General features: G+C 40.4%; 1 protein-coding gene across 5 annotated transcripts in view; it reads left to right on the top strand.

The window, feature by feature from the left end:
• The window catches only part of PLCB1 (phospholipase C beta 1), a 650,190-nt gene that overhangs the window by 521,517 nt on the left and 105,467 nt on the right, over positions 1 to 23,206 (top strand). For 4 of the 5 annotated variants that reach the window (XM_037896161.2, XM_043544064.1, XM_037896163.2 and 1 more), the window contains 7 exons: positions 37 to 136; positions 1,794 to 1,898; positions 2,699 to 2,808; positions 7,819 to 7,951; positions 11,839 to 11,892; positions 14,105 to 14,324; positions 20,109 to 20,286. In XM_037896161.2, the coding sequence (XP_037752089.1) occupies positions 37 to 136; positions 1,794 to 1,898; positions 2,699 to 2,808; positions 7,819 to 7,951; positions 11,839 to 11,892; positions 14,105 to 14,324; positions 20,109 to 20,286 (900 nt within the window). Of the gene's footprint in view, positions 1 to 36; positions 137 to 1,793; positions 1,899 to 2,698; positions 2,809 to 7,818; positions 7,952 to 11,834; positions 11,893 to 14,104; positions 14,325 to 20,108; positions 20,287 to 23,206 lie in introns of all 5 variants that reach the window. The other variant, XM_043544063.1, reaches the window with a different exon arrangement.

Raw genomic sequence — 23,206 nt, 5'->3', positions numbered from 1 at the left:
AGACAACTGATAACTGTACCAAATATGTCCCTGTAGGTGGTTCTGCCTTCTCTGGCATGTTTGAGGATAGCAGTATATGAAGAAGGAGGAAAGTTTATCGGACATCGGATATTGCCTGTCTCAGCAATTCGACCAGGTAAGATTATGGCTCTGCTGTAGTGAAGAGAAGCAACATGGCAGACCCTCAGCAAGATTCTTTTGACGTCAATGCAGCTATGCTGATTTATGCCAACTGAGGCTCTGTCCCAGCGTATGCAGCCAATGGAGAAATTCACCTAATTTGGTACTGCATTATTTCAGCTTTAGCTATAACTTCATTTTGTTTTTTTAAAAAGTAAATAATTTTGAATATGTTTATACCATCCATGAGAAGAGAAACACCTGAATCACCCGAAAGTTAAATCTAGAATGAAACAAGAAAACCTACAGAACTAAAACATACAAAGCAGTTGATGGCATTTACTGGTTAATTGTAGCTGTGAAAGCATTTTAAAAGAAGGAGCTTGGCAGTCGTTTCTCCTTTTCAGTCATTGTTTCTGAGATCGACTGCTCAGTGAGCTTTAGCTGTGGTGGGTGGAGACACTGAGGGCGTGAAACATGCTTTCATGGGACAGTCAGCTTGGCTCATCCTTCCACACTTTCAAAATTGCCTGCAAATGCTCATATTGTAGGTGTATTTTAATTTTAGCCACTGTGAAGAATTTATTCCCATTCATTCCCGGTCTTTTTAAATATGTTGCTGTGTCATTTATTCTGGTGTTCTCTGGGTTTTTTATTGTTAGGTATTCATGTTGTGTGCATATTACGGCATTCTGATTCCTTTTAATTAACATTTCAGCTCTCTGAGTATCTTGACTGGAAGTACTTATAAATATTTTAAATGAAAATAAAGTAGGGTTACAAAGCCAAATCAATCCAAACTAAATGGAAAACAATAAGAAAAGATCAAAGAATTATATAAATTAAAGCTAGGGAAATAACTGATTTCTTTTGTTTGCTGGCACGTCCGAAAAATCATTTCAGTTCAGGTTGAACTGAAATGAAAAAATGTGGAAAAAGTTGGGCACATTGAAAACATTCATTTAAGGTCAAAGAAACCAAGCTTTATATGACCCAAAACATTTTGTTTCAAGCATGTTTGAAGGGCTCAATTCACCAAACAGCCAGAGGAGGAGGAGGAGCCGATGATGGTTATAAAGAGGCTAGCACCGGCAGCTAACATTGACATTTTTGTGCCATATGGGAGACCCACGTTCAAATCCCTGCTCCATGTCAGGCAGAGGGAACATTAAACTTGGCTCTCCCACATCCCCACTGAGTCCCCTAAGAATTTAGCTAAACGTTCTAAAGAAAGCACCATCACCATCTCCTCCTCCTCCAGCCATTTTGCGAATGGCATCTCGGTATCCCCAAATTACTTTTGGCTGAAACTATTTGGCGAATTCATGTACAATTCCCAAATTTATTTCATTCGACTGATATTCGCCAAAAAAAAATTTGCCCGACTCTAATGAAATTGCAAATTGGCATGAGCTGAAGAACAAGAAATTAGTCAATGGTTTAAAAATAAAGGGGGAAAGATTTTTTTTTTTAATTGTGCTGTCTTGAAGCTTTCACCTGCTCCCTTGTCTGTATGTTGTCTATGTAGCTTGCAAACTTTTCTGAGTCAGGATTTGCCTTCCCACAGTCTCTAAAGAGCCTAGGTCACTTGGGCACTATATAAATAATGAATAATAATCCAGTTACATTGGACAGAGTTTACAATTCTGGACTCGACTGCTCTTGTATTCCAGGCTATCACTACATCTGTCTGAGGAATGAGCGGAACCAACCTTTAATGCTGCCAGCAGTCTTTGTGTACATAGACGTTAAAGACTACGTACCCGATACTTATGCAGGTAACTATTAAACTATGAACTATAAAGGTAAAATTAAATACACGAGTCTTTGGAACCTTCTCAGTCTGTTTGTGACAGAGAGCCTGAAACACCCCTGTATAAAACTGGTGTAACCATCTGCAGGCTGCCTGCATGGATCACAGTCCAGGATCGGGGCCTAAGTACTTATTTCCTAGCGGACTTTGGGTAGCCCTAAAGAAGCCAGGAGTCTTGGGATTTTGTAAGATAAACAATATGCAGTGGCTGTGAGATCAAATTGCAAATGTGCAATTAAAAAAATATGAGTGTGAACGTAAGGGTTCAAAAGCGCTCAGCATTGTCCTAACTAAGCATTGGGAGTTTTACCATTGTCTTCTGTGGGAACAGAGTTGGGCCAATGCTGAACAGGCTAGAAAATCTCATCCTAAACCTCCCCCCAAAGAGTGCTCATCCCAAGCTCCAAGTGTTTTGGACATAAACTTAAAAACACAGCACATAGGAGAGACAAAAGAAAACTCATTCAATGCAGCAGTATTTCTCCTACCTTTTCTTTCCCCAGTACCTCTCACAGTAGTGAAATAGGGATTAAAATTCTCACCTACATATTGGCCTAAACATGTGCAGAATGTATATTTCCATAAATGGTGTTTCACAGTTAATGTCTTTGGTGTGACGGCATAGTCACATTCACTGAAGTTTCTGATGTCCAAGTGATATTGAATAATAGATTTCAAGAAAAACTATGCACCTTCTTAACACCTTCGGATCTCTAAAACCATAGATTAAGGAACTTTGACCTGAAATGTTTACTTCATTTCCAGATGTGATTGAAGCATTATCCAATCCAATTAGATATGTAAACTTGATGGAACAAAGAGCTAAACAGTTGGCAGCACTCACACTGGAGGATGAAGAAGAGGTAAAGAAAGAGGTAAGGGAGAGTCACTGAAAATTCATCATATTTGGTGGGACTTTCAAAAGCATCTACGTGATTTAGAACTTCATTGAAAGTCAGTGGGACTTGTGCTCATCAGTCACTTAAGGACTTTTCAAAACCCCACCCATTATCTGAGAGCCAGGTTTTGATACACTTACATTGTGTACATTGTACTGTATGTGGGATCCTCTTGAAGTCCATGGGGTAATGCAAAGTCAAATGAAGTAAGGGTATCAGAATCTGGTCTTTAGTGAAAAAGTATTGGATGTCACACAACACACAGAAAAAAAACACCCACAACCACAGACCCTCATGTTTGTTTAGCACTCTGATCATGTGGTTTTCCTAGTCCCGAAGAGAGGACTATATCATTCGCTTTCTTTGAAAATATTACAAATTTTGCAGGAATTTTGAGGGCTTTCTATTTCACAGCAGTTTGTCTCTAAAAATTGTATTCTGTTCACAGGAGGAGAGAGTCTCTTCACATCCTACACAAATTCTGATGTCTCCATATTACGAGCTCAATTTTCATTTGCACAAAGGCCACTTTACATCCACTCCATTAAACTGCCAGAGTGGTGTAGAGTCTTTCAAGTGAATGAGAATTCAGGCCTATTGCTCTAGTTTAACTGGAATTTTGTGGAAGCCAGATTTTCAGTGGTTCATCTTTGTGCCTTTGTTTGCATAAGCGCTTATCACTAAGAACATATAAGAACGGCCATACTGGGTCAGACCAAAGCTCCATCTAGCCCAGTATCCTGTCTTCCGACAGTGGTGAATACTAGGTGCCCCAGAGGGAATGAACAGAACAGGTGATCATCAAGTGATCCATCCCCTGTCGTCCATTCCCAGCTTCTGGCAAACAGAGGCTAAGGACACCATCCCTGCCCAGCCTGACTAATAGCCATTGATGGACCTATCCTCCATGAATTCATCTAGTTCTTTTTTGAACCCTGTTATAGTCTTGGCCTTCACAACATCCTCTGGCAAACAGTTCCACAGGTTGACTGTGCATTGTGTGACGAAATACTTCCTTTTGTTTGTTTTAAACCTGCTGCCTATTAATTTCATTTGGTGACCCCTAGTTCTGGTGTTATGAGCTGGAGTAAATAGCACTTCCTTATTTACTTTCTCCACACCAGCCATAATTTTATAGACCTCTATAATATCCTCTCTTAGTCGTCTCTTTTCCAAGCTGAAAAGTCCAAGTCTTATTAATCTCTCCTTATACGGAAGCTGTTCCCCTAATCACTTTTGTTGCCCTTTTTCAATTCCAATGTATGATTTTTGACATGGGGCGACCACAGCTGCACGTAGTATTCAAGATGTGGGCGTATATAAGGTTTATAAGACTAAACTCATGGGTTTATAAGACTAAACTCACATTTGCTTGTGCAGATGCAGTGATTGTACAAACATATGTAAACATATGTGTATTTTTGTGCATGCCTGGGCGCCTCTGACAATTATGCACTTACTTTCAGTGGTAAATGCATATTATAGTTTTATTTAAGTTGAGGTTTAAAAAGCACCTGTGGAATTTGGCTTCCCAATTCCGATTAACGTTACTAGAAATTGGGCACCCGAATGGCTTTGAAAATACCAGCATTAGATTTTAAACAATTCCTGTGTCATACTCTAGGTCTATCACATGAGTTAAAGAGTATTCAGTGCAAGCAGTTAAGTCCTGATTCCTGGAAGGCAGGGAAACAGTCCCTTTTTTGCCTCCTGCCCCGTTTCCTGGATCCTCCATTCTCAAAGGTATAAAAGCTCAACTGAACTCGCTTTTGTAATCAAGAATACACTCCCCAAATAAGATTAAATGAGTGATAATCATTACAGTTCCTTGGCCAACAGTTCCAATGGCCTCTTTGTCTCTTTATTATGTACAGTCTCACAAGTTTGCTTGAATGAGGACATGGAAATACAGAGTGTCTGCCCCATTCTATTCCCTTTGCTCATATGGTCCCCAGCTGGAGATTCCTGGGCATAAGGAAGTCCTTGTCAGGTGTAGAGCCATGTAACTAGCTCCTGTGCTGTTCTCCCTGCAGCCATGCCACAGGTAGGGTTGCCTACCCTCCCGGATTGGCCAAGAGCCTCCCGGAATTGGAATCAATCTCCCTGTGGCTACTGAAACCAATCCAGGAGATTTTAATAGGCTGCTAAAAGGCTGGTTGGCAGCGCAGCAGGGCTAAGGCAGGCTCTCTACCTGCCCTGGTTCCGCGCGGATCCCGGAAGTGACTGGCACGTCCCTCTGGCTCCTAGGTGCAGGGCTGGCCAGGGGGTCTCTGAGCGCTGCTCACCCCCTCCCCCGAGTGCTGACTCCTCATCTCCCGTTGGCCGGGGCAGCTCACAGAGCCGCCTGGCCACCCCTGAGCTTAGGAGCCAGACATGCCGTTTGCTTCTGGGAGCCACTCGAGGTAAGCACCACCCAGCCGGAGCCCGCACACCAACCCCCTTTGGCACACCAACTCCCTGCCCCAGCCCTGAGCCCCCTCCTGCACCCCAACCCCCTGCCCAGGTTCAGCCCAGAGCCCCCTCCCACACTCCCTCAACTGGCATTCTGCCGATGATATCAACTTCAACGTCCTGTTTGCCCACTTCTCACGGTTATCTCTGTGTCTTTGTCCATTGCCATCTCCTCGGAAATACCCATTCTGAGTTGGCACCCCGGCCGTTACTCTCTCCTCATTCAGATCCTTCCTAAAGTCGCCTCTGCTACTGACATGCACAGACGTGAGTGAACAAAGACTGTAATCCCGAAATCTCCACTACATCTAGACAGGGTGTAGAGTGGTGGCTACAGGGAGGCAATTGTGACTCACTGATTCGGAGTCACTCAGCCTTGTCATAAGTCAGAGCACAAGGGGTGCTGCTGGCATAAAGTCCCTTTTACAAGAAAGAATCGGGTCAGGCATAGGGGATCTTCTGAGATGATCCCCCCTCCTCCTTACATCAGGTGTGGTTAGTTTGGAAGGTAGCTACAATGCCACTTTTTGGTGTATAGTAGAACAGAATCCTATCCTATGTGTCTATATAAGACTGCTCTTCCCTGCTGACCACTAACCTTTGCTGAGTAAGCACAGTCTTACTGAAGACATGACAAAGCAAAGGGTGTAAACTAATGTTCCTTTTATACCTCGCTACTAAAACTGTAAAATATGAGGGTGGAATACATAATGTATTAAGAAAGATAGCCTGTGATATTCTCCATTAAGGGAAAATCACATTCACTTAAGAATTGTGGCTGGTCATGAATTATGAGAAGAGAACATGCTTTATAATAAAATTAAATTGCTTGTTACACACAAAAAAATGGCTCTTTGTTCACTTCCTGAACTTGTCTCACGTTTGTGATTTAGTTTCTGGAAACAAATGTCTCCGGTGCCCAAAACTAAACAGCCATGCTAATTGTTTGAAAACAAGGTGCAGTGCTACATGAGTTTTATTAGCATATATAAACCTGGTGGCCAAAAAGAAAATGTGCACCTGCACACGCAAAATTGGCTCCTAACTTTCCATGCATGAATTTGCAAGCCGGGATGCGAGCTTGTAAGTCTAGGTTTATTTTTATTAATCATTCATGCAGTCCAAGTTCTCACTAGCAGAGCCCTTTTTATTAAACTATTGAACATCACTTCCTTTAACAGTGTTTAAAGGAGAAAAAAAGAAAACCAGCCAAGACTTCTGCCAAAAACAGGATCATTCTAGAATGAAAGTGGACGTGCACATCGCTGTTCAGATCATGTTTTGCTTATGCATGAAATAAATGAAGTGGTTGGAATAGATTGAATCTCCTGATAGACACAATGGTGGTGGTATCCTTGTATCCTATTGTATAGCTGTGTTAGAATTAAGTTGTTGAGACAGAGATCCCTTCACAATACGCAAAGTGTTAAGTTATATGACTGTTGAGCCAGATTGCTGTAAACTGGCAGTGTAATTAGCGTAAAACAATTATACCAGAACCTGTGTTGCCTCTTGATAGAGTGGCAGACGGATATTCTGAGAGCTGTCTCCTGCTTCTGCCTGTAATTTGATTTTCCTCCAAGAGTGAAACAGAAGCAGCCTGAGGAACAAGCCAGGACTGTATTCAGCTGGTGCCATGGCAACCAGTTCTTCATACTCTTTTTGGCTGTCTCAAAATCCAAATACCTTACCAATGCTGTGAGTCCCCCTCCACTTCCTCCCTGAGCATGGAGTGTTTGTATGTCTTTATAAACCTGACATCCACAAGAGTAACTGTAAGGTGTTCATAAGGGAACTGGCAAGGAGGGAAAAAACGGCGGTGGAAAATGCTTAGATGAGTTGGATACCAGAGACACGTTTATGTAGAGTTCAGCAGGATGGAGGTACTGTTTATATGCTCTCTGTTGAGTGTAAATATGACACTATTATATCCTGGGGATAAGAAGTATGTGTGCGTGTCTTGAGAGGTGGTGAACAATTACACTGTCATGTGTATCTAGTAAAATTAGCTATGAAATTTAGCAGCCGTTCTATACACATATTTTGTTCATAATAAGGATCTGAATGGTATTTTCCTGCTACCTTCTGCTTACTTCTAGAAGGGTTTTATGATGCAGCACAATGCTGATTCCATGTAGTTTCACCTCTGATATTGCTAACTAATACATATTATCAATGAGTAAATTACCTGTCTGTTTTGTGGCTGAAAACCACCAGCTGAATTATATCCTGTTAACAGTTTTTTTTTCCGGTGGTTATACAAGACAAAAGTACACTCAGAATAATTGTTCAGAAAGATATGCGCTGAAAGTTAAACTGCAAAAATGAACTGTCACTGATACAGTGGAAAACTGAAGCTACTAAGTCCAGATTTTTCTTTTAGAGCAGTGTATTTAAAACCTGTACGAAATTTCAGAATCAAAAGAGGCATGAAGGTTGGACTGGAAATAAATAACACCTTCCCCCTCCCCCTGCGTGTATTTATTATGTATATACCTATTTGGAAGAGTAATGTAAAATATTCTGTATCTTTAGGTTGATCAGGGGGATGCACCATCAGAAGATAAAAGCGAGCCCAGACCAACTCCAGCAGAAAATGGACTAAGTCACTCCACTTCTCTGACAATGAAGCCAGCAACTCAAGTTGTCCATAGCCAACCAGTCTCGGGTAAGAGACTTAAACACAGTTTTCCTACATTTATTATTTAAAAAACAAAAACCAAGAAATGGCTGAATAACACTTTCTGTGTGTGCTTTGCATTTAAAAAAAAAACTATATAAAATGAGTAGGGGAAAATTGTCCTCTGTTGTAACATATATTATTATTTTATTTCACCGCATTAATAGCCTCTTTCTTCCAGAAGGATACCTATAGGCTTCACATACTGTATCACTTATGCCTGAAAAGCAGTCATCATTGGAGTGAAACAGGTCATGATTATACAAGAGTTGAAGACAGAAATAATAAATAATAATAATAAAATATAGGGCGGTCAAGCAATTAAAAATTAATCATGATTAATCATGAAGTTAAAAAAAAATTTTTGCGATTAATCGTGCGATTAATTGCGCTGTTAATAATAGAATACCATGTATTTAAATATTTTTGGATGTTTTCTACATTTTCAAATATACTGATTTCAATTACAACACAGAATACAAAGTGTACAGTGCTCACTTTATATTTATTTTTATTACACATACTTGCACTGTAAAAAACAAAAGAAATAGTATTTTTCAATTCACCTCACACAAGTACTGTAGTGCAATCTCTTTATCATGAAAGTTGAACTTACAAATGTAGAATTATGTACAAAAAATAACTGCACTCAAAAATAAAACAATGTGAAACTTTAGAGCCTACAAGTCCACTCAGTCCTATTTCTTGTTCACTCAATCACTCAGACAAACAAGTTTGTTTACATTTGCAGGAGATAATGCTGCCCACTTCTTGTCACACTGTCACCTAAAAGTGAGAACAGGTGTTTTCATGGCACTGTTGTAGCCGGTGTCACAAGATATTTACATGCCAGATGCACTAAAGATTCATAGGTCCCTTCATGCTTCAACCACCATTGGCGGCCGAAGCATGAAGGGGTATACAAATGTTTAGGATATCTGGCACATAAATACCTTGCACCACCGGTTACAAAAGTGCCATGTGAACGCCTGTTTTCACTTTCAGGGGGCATTGTAAATAAGAAGCAGGCAGCATTATTGCCCGTAAATGTAAACTAGTTTGTTTGTCTTTGTGATTGGCTGAACAAGAAGTAGGACTGAGTGGACTTGTAGGCTCTAAAGTTTTACATTGTTTTGTTTTTGAGTGCAGTTATGTAACAAAAACCCTACACTTGTAAGTTACACTTTCACGATAAAGAGATTGCACAACAGTACTTGTATGAGGTGAATTGAAAAATACTATTTCTTTTGTTTATCATTTTTACAGTGCAAATATTTGTAATAAAAATAATATAAAGTGAGCACTGCACACTTTGTATTCTGTGTTGTAATAGAAATCAATATATTTGAAAATGTAGAAAAACATCCACAAACATTGAATAAATTTCAATTGGTATTCTATTGTTTAACAGTGCAGTTAATCGCGATTAATTTTTTTAATCACAATTAATTTTTTGAGTCAATTGCGTGAGTTAACTGTGATTAATCGACAGCCCTAATAAAATAATAATAATAAAACACACTCATAGACAAGGACTCCTTGAACTTTCGAGAGGCACCCAGTATGAACATTACTTTGGTATTTGCTTGTGAATCTTAAGTACCAGTGCAGCACTTTAACATGCAGTGCCCAGCACTTCCCATTGTGTCAGTGGAGTGAGATCTTGAGAACAATGGAAGCCGTGGAATACTAAACACATCTGAAGAATCTGGCCACTTCATGAAGGTCCCTAAATGGAGCTGAGCTGTGTAGAAAATCAGACCCCAATATTGTGTGCTGAGCATTTTTTTGACACTTGGCTCCACGTTGATAAGCATAATAGCAGTATGTTTTGAACTTCTCCTAGTCTTACAGTAAAGTACACATGTCCCTCACTTCAGATGCTTTCTAAAATCTCACTTCTTCCAGAGGTGAGTTTGTTATCCCAACCTCTGGATGTTCCAGGGTGACCAATCTTCTGGTATTTAATATTTACATGCCTCTGTCTCTTAAATTGCCATGTCTTTAGGGCTGTCTTCATTTTCATATATTAATACAGCACAAGCACATTATTAATGCTAAATAAATAATCATAACCCCATGCACATTATCCTGGTAAATGTACATTTTTACTCTTGTCTCAGGTCCTCCAAAACAATTGCCGCATCATCTCAATACTTTTATTGGTTCGGCCATTGGCCTATGCTACGTGAGAAGCAATTTGCCCGCACAAAGGAAGATGTAAATAAAAGAGGGCGTGTATTTTAATGAACATGGGCACAGATGCAAGCATAGACATTTTTTCTGAGTTTTGAAAATTACGAAGTATTCTGCAATTATGCAGCTGAGTGTTCCATTATGGGCAAGGTCGTTATGTCCAAGGGTGGTAGACCCTTAAATTGCTTTTACAAAAATATTTTCAGTTATTTGTGCATGCATTTACCTTTTACTGTACACTTTAAATTCATTCATTGAAAATGGAGGCCTGTGTACATTTGTATTGATATATCTATCTTAATATGAATTCTAAAACTGCATTATTTCCAATTTAATTATTGATTGTTCATCATAGGCCCGATCCAACTTCCACAGACTTCAGAGGAGTTATATCAGACCCTTTTAAAGCAATTTTGAACTGTCACTTAAAGTACCAGTGTTGTACTAACCATGAGCCAAATCCTGTTTACCTTACTCACATGATTGGTCCCACTGAGTTCACTAGCATCCCTCCCATAAGAAAAGTGAGGAGGCTAGGGTGTTTTATTTTGTGTTGTGTTGTTTGGTGTTGATACAAGCGTTGCCTCTGTAGACCATAGGGCTAGTTTGCCTTTATTATCTTCACGGCCTTGCTTTCATTATATTCCACCTTTATGATATTCAGCAGTCACGCAAGAAACCTACAGGCCTGTACCCTGTAAGACATTAGCCTCAGCACTTATTTTAAGGCTTGAGGCCTATGAACTTTGGCACAGATAAATGACCCAGTGGTAACCCCCAAGTTCTAGAGAACTGAGAATAAAGTGTTTAAGGGGAAATTTTGTCAGAATTTACCATAACTACGTGAACATGAGCTAACATCTGCAGATGTCTGACCACAAGAATGCCCTGGCAACGAATTGACATATATCATAATAAATGGAGATCATTAGTATACTAACCTATAGGAAAAGGGCACCTCAGCATTAGTATGGTGAGGAAATACAAATAAGGAAGAGGGGAGAAACCCCTTCTGAATGTGCATTAGGCAGAGTGGTGTCAGCATAACATATTCTAAAAGTTGTATCCCAGCCTGCGGGCAATAGGAGAGGGAGGTGTAGCCCTTGGGAGATGCCAGGATGGTGGCCACTGATGATGAGGAGGAAGGTGATGATAATGAGGAAGATAATGGCTAACATTTTAGGTTGTTCTGCAAGGAATGGTGTGAGTATATGGATGTGCAGAAGGACATTTTGTATTATCTCCATCTACCTTACTGAGTTGGAGTGTTCGTGACTTTGCTAAATGTATTAATAAACTATTGTAAATACAGAAGTTTTCCTATAGTGTGAGTGTTGCAACTGTGCACATCGAGGTTTCCACCTCTGCAGTAATGTTAATACTGAGCCTGATCTTGGGACAAGAACCTGTCAACTGTCAAAGTGATAACTGGAATTCTGAAGTAATCAATATAATTAATACATAATCTATGAACTGGGGTACACCTCCATGTTGCTACATCTTGGCAGTGTAAAGGGTATCTGAAAGATATATTTTCTCACATTATTCAGAATGTTTACACAACTGTATATGCTATGTCAACTGCAATAATGATATAGAATATATATACATTTTCTAAGGGCAACACGTGTGTCTTGTGTTTAAAAAGAATTGATATCAATAATATCTTTTACTTCCAGGTTCTGTGAAAGCACCTGCAAAAACAGAAGATCTTATTCAGAGTGTCTTAACAGGTAATAAATATACGGGTGTTATGCAGTAGCATACTCTGAATACATTTTACGTCCAGGGATACGTACATTTCATAAAATAGGCTACCTGGTTTAGACTTTTCATTGTCTGATATTCTGAAAGAACTTTGTGGCAAATGTACATACCACGACTTGTTCCCACAGGACATAATCCTGCATCTTTGAATGGCAAATGCCCCATTGACTACAACGAGAGTAGGATCGGGTCCCTACAGGGAGCTTTTTCTTAATATCTCCCTCTGTTGCACTGCCACCCGTGCCGGTAATGGTGGGAGTATTCGGAGACTGAATGCAAAGAAGGTACCCGTATTATGACCACCATGTCATCTAGACTTGCTCTGAGCAGACTTAGATGACTTAATGCCAGCGTCTTGCATTCGCTAGAGCTCCTACTATTGGAGATGTTGGAGATGCACCAGTGATAGTGTAGCTATCAGCGCAATGTAGGGCCCAGTCCTGAAGTCAATGGCATAACTCCTAACAATAAGATACACCACTTGTATTTCATCGTACCTAGTTGAATGTCATTGCTGGCTTAGCTTCTTGAGGACATCAAGTCCATTCTCCACTTCCAAAACTGAGAAGCCCTTTAGTTCAACTTCTTTGAAGAATGCATTGATTCTGCTGTAGTAAGAGGTATATTTTCAATGTGGTCCATGGAGCTTTAGTTTTGCAATCCTCCTGGACATTCAACTGAAAATAGAAGTAACTTGTCAAAGTGTTGCACAGCTAAAGCTTTGTGTACTGGTATGAAAATGTGTCCTTATGCAGACCAAACTGTTGCCTAGAGAAGGGAGTGGGAAAGGAATAGTTAACAGTATTTACCCATGGACTGCATTGTACCTTAGGACAGAACTGGATTTGACATTATCTTTGGATTTCAGTTAAATACAGTGGCTTGCACTGTTTAAAAATTTCATAATTGGAGGCCCATCCAGAGCTTTGGCTTCTTTTCCATAAGGATTTTTGTGAGGTAACATCTCCCATTTCCTCTTGTTAATCTCCATTTCCTCAAAGACCACGTGTAACCTGTCGGTGAGTGTGTGTTACTGGTCTCCCAATCCTCAGAGGAATATGAATTGTTACAGCCCACAGCTGTATAGCTTTACTTCAAGCTGCAGCTGCTTGTGCTTTTTTTTTAGCTCTGGCGGTCCCTGGTTGAATCCCTGGTGTGTCAGCCAAGATGGCGACCATCACACACGTACAAACTGAACATAAGACAAACACAACATAGGATGGAACTCTCCAACCTGAACATGTTAGCATGACCCATTGTAATTTAGGCTACGAACAGTGTCAAGTATAACCAGCCTCAGCCAGTTTTTGGATCCAGAAGAGATGTGTAGATTTACTTGACTGTTTTCTTCAGCATCTCTTCATTAGGTCTATTTTAGATGATGTTTCCTTACTGGATGGACAATTAAGGAATAAAAATAGATCCGTCTTTCCTTGTGTTTTAAAATACAACACATATTTGCCTGATAAACTGCTGAGAAATCATCCATAGCAGATAAATGTGAGAAACTGGTCAATCTCTGTCTAAGTGGGAGGACCTCTTTAAGGGAAAATGAGCCAATGGAAATGTAAAGGAAACAAGAATAAAGTCTATCTGCGTAATGTTTTTAGAACTGGGACTGCCCCATTACTCCAGCCAGACTGGTCTGATGTTCTTACAGTGACCGTCTGTCAGTGCCTGGGCAATGGCAGCTTGTACTAGGGATATTCTGAAGCAGCTCCTCTAACCCCAGAATGGTTTTGTCTTGTCCTCTGCTGTCTGAGGGATATTTGTCCACAGTGATATGTTTCTGGTGTGTTAGGGAAACACAGGAGAGGACTGTGGTTTGGTTTGTCTTGGGCTGGTGGTGGGAGTCCTCTGCATCTGAAAGGGATTGAAGGAAAGATAAAATAGTGTATTTGTCTTGCAAAATGTGATGATTCTGAACTTATCACTTAACTACCTAGACATTAATTGATTACATTTACTACAATATTTTCAGCCTTATTCGTTTATTTCCAGATAAAGTTGGTTGCTGTCATTGAAAGCCCTTGATTTATCTCATGCCAATAAAAGTTGTTTATCAATAGTAAACAAAAGCCCTTGGTTCCATGTCCTGCTGATCAGAATTTGAATGTCCGACTAATATATTATTTCAATCAGAGAAAAATGATGCATTTTCCATGATTATTGTTGCAGAAGTGGAAGCACAGACCATTGAGGAGCTAAAACAACAGAAGTCATTTGTTAAACTTCAGAAGAAGCACTACAAAGAAATGAAGGACCTTGTAAAGAAACACCACAAGAAAACCACTGATCTGATCAAAGAGCACACTGCAAAATACAATGAAATTCAGAACGACTACCTGCGACGCAGGGCAGTTTTAGAGAAAACCACAAAAAGGGATACTAAGAAAAGGTATGTTAACTGGAGCTTCCTCTCGTTTAGTCTTAAAAAAAGATCTTTATCCATTTACTCATAATTGGTAACATAACAAGTATGTGGAGATAGCACTAGAGTACAGATGAAAAACAAAGGCCCTGACATTCATAAAATGAGGGCAGGGATCTTGAAATAAAGGTGGACCCTGCAAAAGTGGACGGAAGCCCCCTTTGTGATGCATTTCTTCTCTACTCGCAACCCAAGAAGACCGTCCCAATTTACATGGTAGATTGCTTGTATATATCACCTTCCCTGTACAATAGGGGAACACACTGCTTGTGTATTGAGAAACCCACTTTCATCTGTATGGTGATCTCATGTGATTCAGCTGTTCTGATAATCCATTCTTTTTCGGGAGACCATACATCCTGTTTTGCGCGGGACAGCCCCTTTCTTAAGCCCTGCCCTGGCCGTCCCTTTTTTTTTTGGCAAAAGTGGGCATTTGTCCCCTTTGCTCTTGCCAACTTTTGTCACAAAAGTATGGTGCAGTGCAGAGGAACATGTGGAGGGGCAAGGGGCGATGCCAGCCCGGTGCAGGGGGAGAGGCAGGGCTGGAGCGACCAGGGATAGTGGCGGGGGCGGAGGGGGACTAACGACCAGTGATAACCTTGCGCAGGAGTAGGGGAGAGGGAGGAGGAGGCAGGGCTCAGACGAGCGGTTCAGTCCAGCCTCCACGGGGTGAGGGGAGAGCACGGGAGGAGAGGCCCTTGGGCCAGCCATGTGCGGTGTCCCATTTTCCCTTTGGGAAATATGGTCACCCTAAGTCTTTTGCAAATAACACACACAGGACTTGATTGTGGAGTTCCCACATGCCCTGAGTAAGAGGCTGCACCTAGGTGCAAGAGTAGACCAGGGACCAACTCACAGAGTCACAATTCAATCCCTGATTCCCTCCTTGCTGCAGGCAGGAAGTAATCTGCATCAGCTCTTTACTGGCACAGATGACTTGCCTCTCCTAGTAGGCACAGCTGCACTGGTTGATGTGCTTTGCAAGGTGCCGCATGCTTCCCGTGCCTCCCTGCTTTTCTGCAGGGAAGGAGGAGGAGTATCCCCAGGGAAACTGCTGCTGCCCCCTCTCCTTTACACTGTAACTCATGCATGTAGTCCACAGGGGGGCGGGGGGGGAGATAAGAGACCACCTTATGCCCCTTTACTCCCCTGCAGAGACAAATAGGACAACCCATGATCTGGCCCCAAACGAGCAAACAATTGGCTCTAGATCCCCCAGTGTGAATTCTAAAGGTGCAACCCTAGACATGAAAATCAAAATTGGTCCTGTTTTGTTATTTGTGGCAAGGAGGGCCATCCTTAACTTGTGTCTGCCTCCAAACTGGAACCCTGGAAAGAATACTAAGAATTAGACCTATTCCTTGAATTTAACACCTCATAGATTTACTGACTAACAGCTGAAAGTAATCAAATAAATTTTAAAATATGAATTCTCTAGACCACTTGGTGACGATTGATTTATTGTAAGTAGATCTAGGCAAGATGTTATGCCCCCTTTCCTTTATGCAGTCCCTTGCTGTGCCCTGTCTACTTTTCAATCCTCCATTCCCCTGTATTTTTTTGTTCGTGTGAAAGTGTTTTGTTGGTTTTTTTTTTAGTTTGTTAGAAAATAAAAGGGCATGGACATTGTAGTTATTTCGTCAATTTGATGTGGGAAGTATACTGTGACTCACTAAATCTTTCCAATACTCTCATTTTGTGCATGTAGCAATGAACTATATATTAATAAACAACTACTACTATAAACAGTTACACAAAATATAATTACTTGCGTGCCTAAGTTTATGCAGGATTAGATGCTAATAATACCACAGTTGAATCTGCTTAATCAGGGATGCCTTTTGGTAGATTTCTGTTCATCCCAATTATACAGCATTTTCATTTAATTATAATTTATTTAAATGTAGTAAACATTACAGCATCATTCTGCAACTCATTTCATTCAAATAAGCACCATTACAGTCTAAGTCCTTTTTATTATTTCATAAAATTGACTACTTGCAATTCATCATAGCTTTTCAAATATGAAAACCATGAACATAAAAAAAAATCTCTGGGAGACAAGCAGAGAGAAAAAGCCAAGAGTGATTTCTGGCCCCTGACTTCCATAATAACACCTCTGATTGTGACTGGCAGGGAATTAGCCCACAAATTGTTCCCAGAAGGCAACTTGGCCATTTATGATTGTCCAGTGGCAGAACCCTCATTCAATTTAACAGGAATTTTGTACTTCTAAAGCAGCCTCCCCATATTTAAGTTACTTAGAATTTGACATTCTGAAAACAGAATACAGCCAAGGTTTGAGTCAATAAAATTCTTTAGCGCTGTTTGTCAGCTGTGTTACATAGAAATTTGTAGTCTGCTATATAGTCCAATGCCAACATGCAGGACAGAAATCTACAGACAGCGACGTTAAGATTTTTCTTGCTTTGGTTTATTCCATTCAAACTTCAACAATATAACAAAACCAAATAAATAACTCATTTACCTTTCAGTGATGGACATTTCTGTTCCATTAGGATGTGGTCATAGATCTTCCACAGTGTCAGGCAATGAAACATTCAACTACCCCTTATTACATTGAGCTGCCAAAATAATTTCAAAGATGAGAAGTTTTATATTGGAAAATATGAAGGTTACACTAAGTCTGATGCTGAATTTTAAAAAGGCAGGAATATATCATTAGGGTTTTTCAAACTTGCAAGTGCATAATATCTTAAGCAAAAGACTTCTAATAGATTACAACATCCCAGCAAAAAGGCAGTTTATATCATTTTAAATCATTACTGAAGCTGTTTCCCTGCAACTACAGTACACAAATTACTATTTTGTCAGTAGTCTCTGTATTAGAAACTGACTCAAATGTGCATAACCGGCTCAGAGGGCAATCCGTGTTTTGCAGCTGTGTGTAGAATTGGGCCCTAATTCAGTAAAGTTGAAGTCAGTGTGGGTGACTCACATACTGAAAGTTACACAGAAGCTCTGAAAAAAGAAAAGGAGTACTTGTGGCACCTTAGAGACTTACCAATTTATTTGAGCATGAGCTTTTGTGAGCCACAGCTCACTTCATCGGAAAGCTCATGCTCAAATAAATTGGTTAGTCTCTAAGGTGCCACAAGTACTCCTTTTCTTTTTGCGAATACAGACTAACACGGCTGTTACTCTGAAACCTGACAGAAGCTCTGCTGCATTGGGGTCATAATGGTGTAATAAATGAAGATTTTTTATTTTGTGATCTTGTTGGTTAAATATCTTAAGGTCTAAGTAGTTTTAGCTGAGGTTTAGCAGAAAGCCATATTTTTTCAACAACACGAGTGAAGTATTATCCTGAAAATACATAAACTAATCATATAAATTGCTCAGTTTAGTAAGTATGACCACCTTATTCTGGGCTGCAGCTCCATATTTAGATTGGACTCTCCTTTCTCAGTGATAATTGCCAGTGCTGCCATTTGAGTCCTGAACACTTTGGACTTAATGCTTAGTAGGCAATGGCATTGCACAAATTGATTTTAGGATTAGATTGATACTTGGTTAGGAAGGTTGTAACCCTACTTAAATTTTCCTTACTAAAGTAATTGTTCTGTCAATATAAACTACCTGAACTAGGAAAACAGTGCTGTGCCATTATTTCTGTCATTTCTTTCTAGAATATGTGCTGCTCATCTTGCCCCTCAATCCTTGTAGCTGAAAATTGGGTTATGGCCATTCAGAGATTTGGTATGAAGTGTGCATGCTAAACCTGCATTTTGTCTGGAAATTGACCTGCTAATCTCACAAGAACAGACTTTTCCATAAAAATGCCAGTATTCTCTTGGTCTGGCCATGCTAGGAATACTGTGAGAATAGCTGTTCAATGATTGTTTTTTTTATTTGAATCCATGTCAAAAGTCTCCCCCATTGGAACACCTATGTTCATCCACAGTGCTTTGCCTACCTGTGCCAAGGACGGGGCTCAGAGGAACTGGAGTGAGGGCTTTCTGAGTAGCAGGTCCTTCTCTTCTGAATTCTCTTGCACCATAGGTACATCTGAGTTGGAACATAGCTGTATTTAGGAAGCATTGTAGGACACACACACACACCTTTATCTGGACTTTTTGCTGATTCAGTTTTCACTTTAATTTAGAATAGTCGCAAGATCTTCCTAGTCTGGGTTTTTGTTTTTGTTTTTTAGGGTCATGGTGGTGAGTGGGCAGGGTCTTGGGATTTTCAATTTACAGGAATATAGGAATCTTTCCTCCCCCACCCCCACCCCTTTAGTCTAAGGTGGGTGGTGTGTACCCAGGTATTTTAATGATCAATGCTTATAATAAGCATTTGTATTGCAAAAAGCAGAATTTATAGGTCTGCCCAGTAGGGGGACAAACAATTAAACATGCAGTATGAAAGAGAAAAAGGGGAGTTTTATTGCTGGTAAAAACTTAAAATTGCAGTACAAAAATCCAGATCCTCAGCTGGTGAAAATCAGTATGGTTCCATTAGCTTCAGTGAAGCTACTCCAGTTTGCACCAGCTCAGAATCTGGCCCAGTGTATCCATCCAAACAGAAAGAATGACACACTGGCAAGGTAGAGAGCTCTCTACATTATAATTGGTTTTCTGGATTTGAATTTCTGAGTGGCTGACCCATGTGTTCCTACAAGTTGTGCTCTCTCTTCAGGGCTTTATAATTCCGTCTATCTGAAGCAAGAACTCTACCCTAGGCTGAACTCTGGCCCTTTTCCACATCACTATAAACTGACAATGCTAATTGTATTCTTGATGTTTCCTAGGCAACTAACTTAACGCCTAGAATAGAGCAGTAAACATGTAGGAATATGGATCAGGGCATATTCTTACATGTTTAATTTTTTTTTGTTAGATAGTTATTATTTTACCTTAATCCTTTAACTTTATGCACTGTTTATCTCACTCTCACATGCACCATTCACTGCTCCCTCATCAATCCCTTTCCCTGCCCTTGTTCGTTTACCTTTCTTTCCCAAGACCAAAATCTCATTCTGCTTCTGAGGGAATTTGGGTTTTAGATTCTTTTTTTAAGTTTTCCTTTGCTTCTGTGTGCTCCCTTACTCAGTCTCCTTAATCCTCTGCTAGTTTTCTTTTTCACAGAAGTCCACAGTTCTGCAGTTCATTAAATACTTCCACACAAATGCACACACATTCACTGTAAGTTAGCAGATATAGGAATGTTCCTAGCTCCTGAATAAACACTGGCCATGCTTTTTCTAAATGCAAGCCTCAGGTTAGGTTCCCAAATCCCCATTTAGGGATCTAAATAGGTGACTTGATTTTCAAAATGGCTCAGCACCCAAGAGCTCCCATTATTCTCATTGAGGGCTGGGCTATTTTGAAAATCAAGCCACTTATTTAGGTACATAAATGTGAACTTACGCCCAGTTTGGGGAAATATTGGTGATTATGTTTATGACTTATTTATATTGATCCTGATTCTCCACTGCAATGCACCTTGTGCAAATTGAGTTTAAACCACTATAACCACCACCACCAAAATATTACATGTTTTACACTCATTTTGTATGGAAAATACAAATCAGTGATGAAACCAGCCACTCATTTTAAGTGTGCAGTAGATCGTATAGTAGCACTAGTAAGAATATACAGCTCTGAGAGACTTATGCATTCTTGCTACTACTTTAGACAATTGCTGTAAAAAAAAAAAGAAAGAAAGAAATAGGAATTGTACTAACTGTACCTATTGAATGAGCTATCAGTATTCCATGTGTCTTTGCAGATGTGAAACTGGCAGCCCGGATCACAGTTCAACTATTGAACAAGAACTGGCTGCCCTTGACTCAGAAATGACCCAGAAGTTAATAGAACTGAAGGAAAAGCAACAACAGCAGCTGCTCAATCTCCGACAAGAACAGTATTATAGTGAAAAGTATCAGAAGCGAGAACATATTAAGCTGGTAAGTGTAAAGACTCACGGCTTACACTTTTCTTTGAGGCTCTCTCAGTCATTAGTGGAAGTTATGTATTGTTATTAATTACGTTGCATTTTGTCCTGTACTTCCCTTCCCAGACTCCAGTTCTGAGCCTTAATTTATCCAGGTCCACAGGGTGCATTCTGTGTTCAGTGAAAACAAAACTGTGGCCAATGATAGATGGTGACTTGGGCCTGAAACCACACGAATAAACTAGTCAAACACCACATGTAAGACTCACTCTTACTCACTTGCTTGGGCTACCAGCATCACAGGGAGGTGGGAAAGAAAGTAGCCTCCATGCTGTCCCTCCTATCCAGAAATGGGTGAAGCCAAATTCCCTCCTCACCAACCCGAACACTCCAGCCAGCAGAGCTGAGTGAGCACTGAAGGGAATGTAAACCTGCTGCTTCCACTGTGGAGCAAGGGAGCGATCAGGGAGGGAATTATGACTGATAGTCTGGTCTACTCCTGCAGCTGTACAGGTATGCACTGATTCTTGCTCGGGGCAGATTATAAACCAACAGTCGAGCCTTACACGCTCAGGGCCAGGATGGAATTTAGAGAGAGGCCCACCATGCCAGAATAGGTTGGTGGCTTGGAAATTCTGCCTTGATTCAGAGCAGCGATTTGACCTAGGTCCCCCACATCCCAGGTGAGTATCATAACCACCAGACTGCTGGCTATTCTGTAGGTGTCTCTCTCTTACCCCCTCCCTGTTTTTTGTCATGCAAAACTGCAAAAGTTTCATTCCGCATCAGAAAAAATTCCAAAACACCCACATTTTTTTTGCAAAATGGAAGTGTTGTTTTCTGGCCAGCCCATGTGTTTATGTGTTTACTGAAGGTGTCAAAAGGAATATTAAGGTACATTAAGTTATGTCAGACTTCTAAGTTTTCTCATAATGTAATTTTTTGGTAGAGCCAAAGAATGTTTTTGTGACTGGTTGATCTCTTTGACGTTACGAAGTGGGTGGCCTATATCATGTATTTCTGTGTGTGTACGCCTTGCAATGTTGTATTTTTAACAATGTTGTTTAGCAACTAACACAGCTTTTTCGTAGTGGGTAATGTGACACCTGATGGTGTCATGCTATTTTAGAAGGGCATACCTTTAATAGGAAATGGGATTTTCTAATCTTATTTATTATTTTGATCTTTGCATATGTTTTGCGGATGTTAGGAGTCAATGTGAAGGTTGGATGGGAGTGTAAATCAGCAAATGATGAAGGGTCATATGGCTGTGAGGAAACAGCTCTCTTGCTCACCCTGCTTAATAACCTCAGCACAGAATATTCCACACTCATTTCATCATTTGAACCAGATTTCCTCTTTTTTTCTGCTGCTTTTTAGACTTATGATATTCTCGGAAGCAAAATTAATTGTAAAATAAAGTAAAAGTTCATGAAAATGAATCAATAAAAATAGCTTCAAACATTCCCTGAGGCGTGAAGTTGTGCCAAACAGTGTCCTCAGCAAAAATGAATGCTTTAAAGGGATGCAAGACTATCCTTTATAGACAGTGAAGAAGTCTTTTGCATACATTATTCCAAGTCAGTTTTTGTTTTCCCAGCTGGAATTCTGCTGTTGGCTGAAGCAGGATCATAAGGCCCTAGGAGCTAATATAGGGAAGACTGAGCACATGGCAACCGATGATGCAGAGTGTTTTGAGGGAGGAAAAGGTTTTTTTAAGGGTGTTATAACGCATACACGAGAGTTTTAGTGAATAGAGAAAGCTGTTGCTCATAGGTTAGAAGAATGAGCTGAGATTCTGTGCTAAGCCCCCAAGATGCCCAGTACAAAGGCACAGCTTAGGAGAATTGGGAGCAAAAGTGGCATCTTTGTGCCTTCTGGATTCTGGGCTCATCTGTGGGCCAAAATCCCTTCACCTTAAATTAGAGCAACCCTGGGGGTGATTCTAATTTACAGCAGCCTCCCAAAGTCTAGGGAATTCCCAGAATCTCCATAGCAGCATGGACGAGGAAGATTCCCCATCCCAGTCCTGGCATTATCCCTCCTACCCTGAAACACCCCCTGCAACAAGGCTTGCAAGTGCTGGGAGAATTTTCCCCTGGTCTCTTGGAACACAGGTCCTATATTCTTCTAGAGCAAATGATAAGGCCTGAGGGGCAGGAGACAGACTCTGTCCCACAGTCGCCAATAGACAATCGTGCCCTTAAGATGTAGCTTCAATTGTTGTATCTATCGATCATTTTTTTAACCTGCAAGGCCGTAATTTTCACTATAAACTTCAAGTCCAGTCAAATATTGTCCCAAATTTTTAAAAGTGTGCTCAGGATGTTGTCAGTGCACGCACAACAAGGTACGTGTGCTTGGAAATCCCAATGTGCAACCAGGGCTCATGCACGAGTGCGTGTATGCTTTTGCAATTATGCGACGCAATTAAATATGGCAATAGAATTATCTGAATCTAAGGTTTTAGAGCAAGCAGAAGGTGTAGAATGGAAGGCCAAAGCAGTTCCATGGCTTCCAAAAATATTTTTATGAGATATATAAATATATCGAGTGAGATTTTCAAATGCACTCAGCATTGGTCTACTCTATTCCCTTTGAAGTCAATGGTAAAATTTCCAGTGATTTTAACAAGAGCAGAATTATACCAACCACAAGCACTCAGCTTCCCCCATGATAAAAGTGGAACAATGATACACACCTCCTTTGTAAAGTGCTTTGAGATATATGGATGAAGAGTGCTATATAAGAGCTAGGTATTTACTATTATTGAAAATCCTGCTCACAACAAAGGTGAAAATATTTTTTTGGAGGTTTTAGTTATTTGTTGATTGATAGTTGCCTCTGTGGGTTGTGTCACCAGTGAAAGGGCTGGGCCAGAGATGGAGAAGCCTCAAGGAGACTGTAACCACACGGGGTATTTTGATAAGGCA

The sequence above is a fragment of the Chelonia mydas genome, chromosome 3, assembly GCF_015237465.2.
Source record: "Chelonia mydas isolate rCheMyd1 chromosome 3, rCheMyd1.pri.v2, whole genome shotgun sequence".
NCBI lineage: Eukaryota > Metazoa > Chordata > Testudines > Cheloniidae > Chelonia > Chelonia mydas.
The sequence above is the reverse complement of the archived record's forward strand: the minus strand, read 5'-3'. Positions and strand labels throughout refer to the sequence as shown.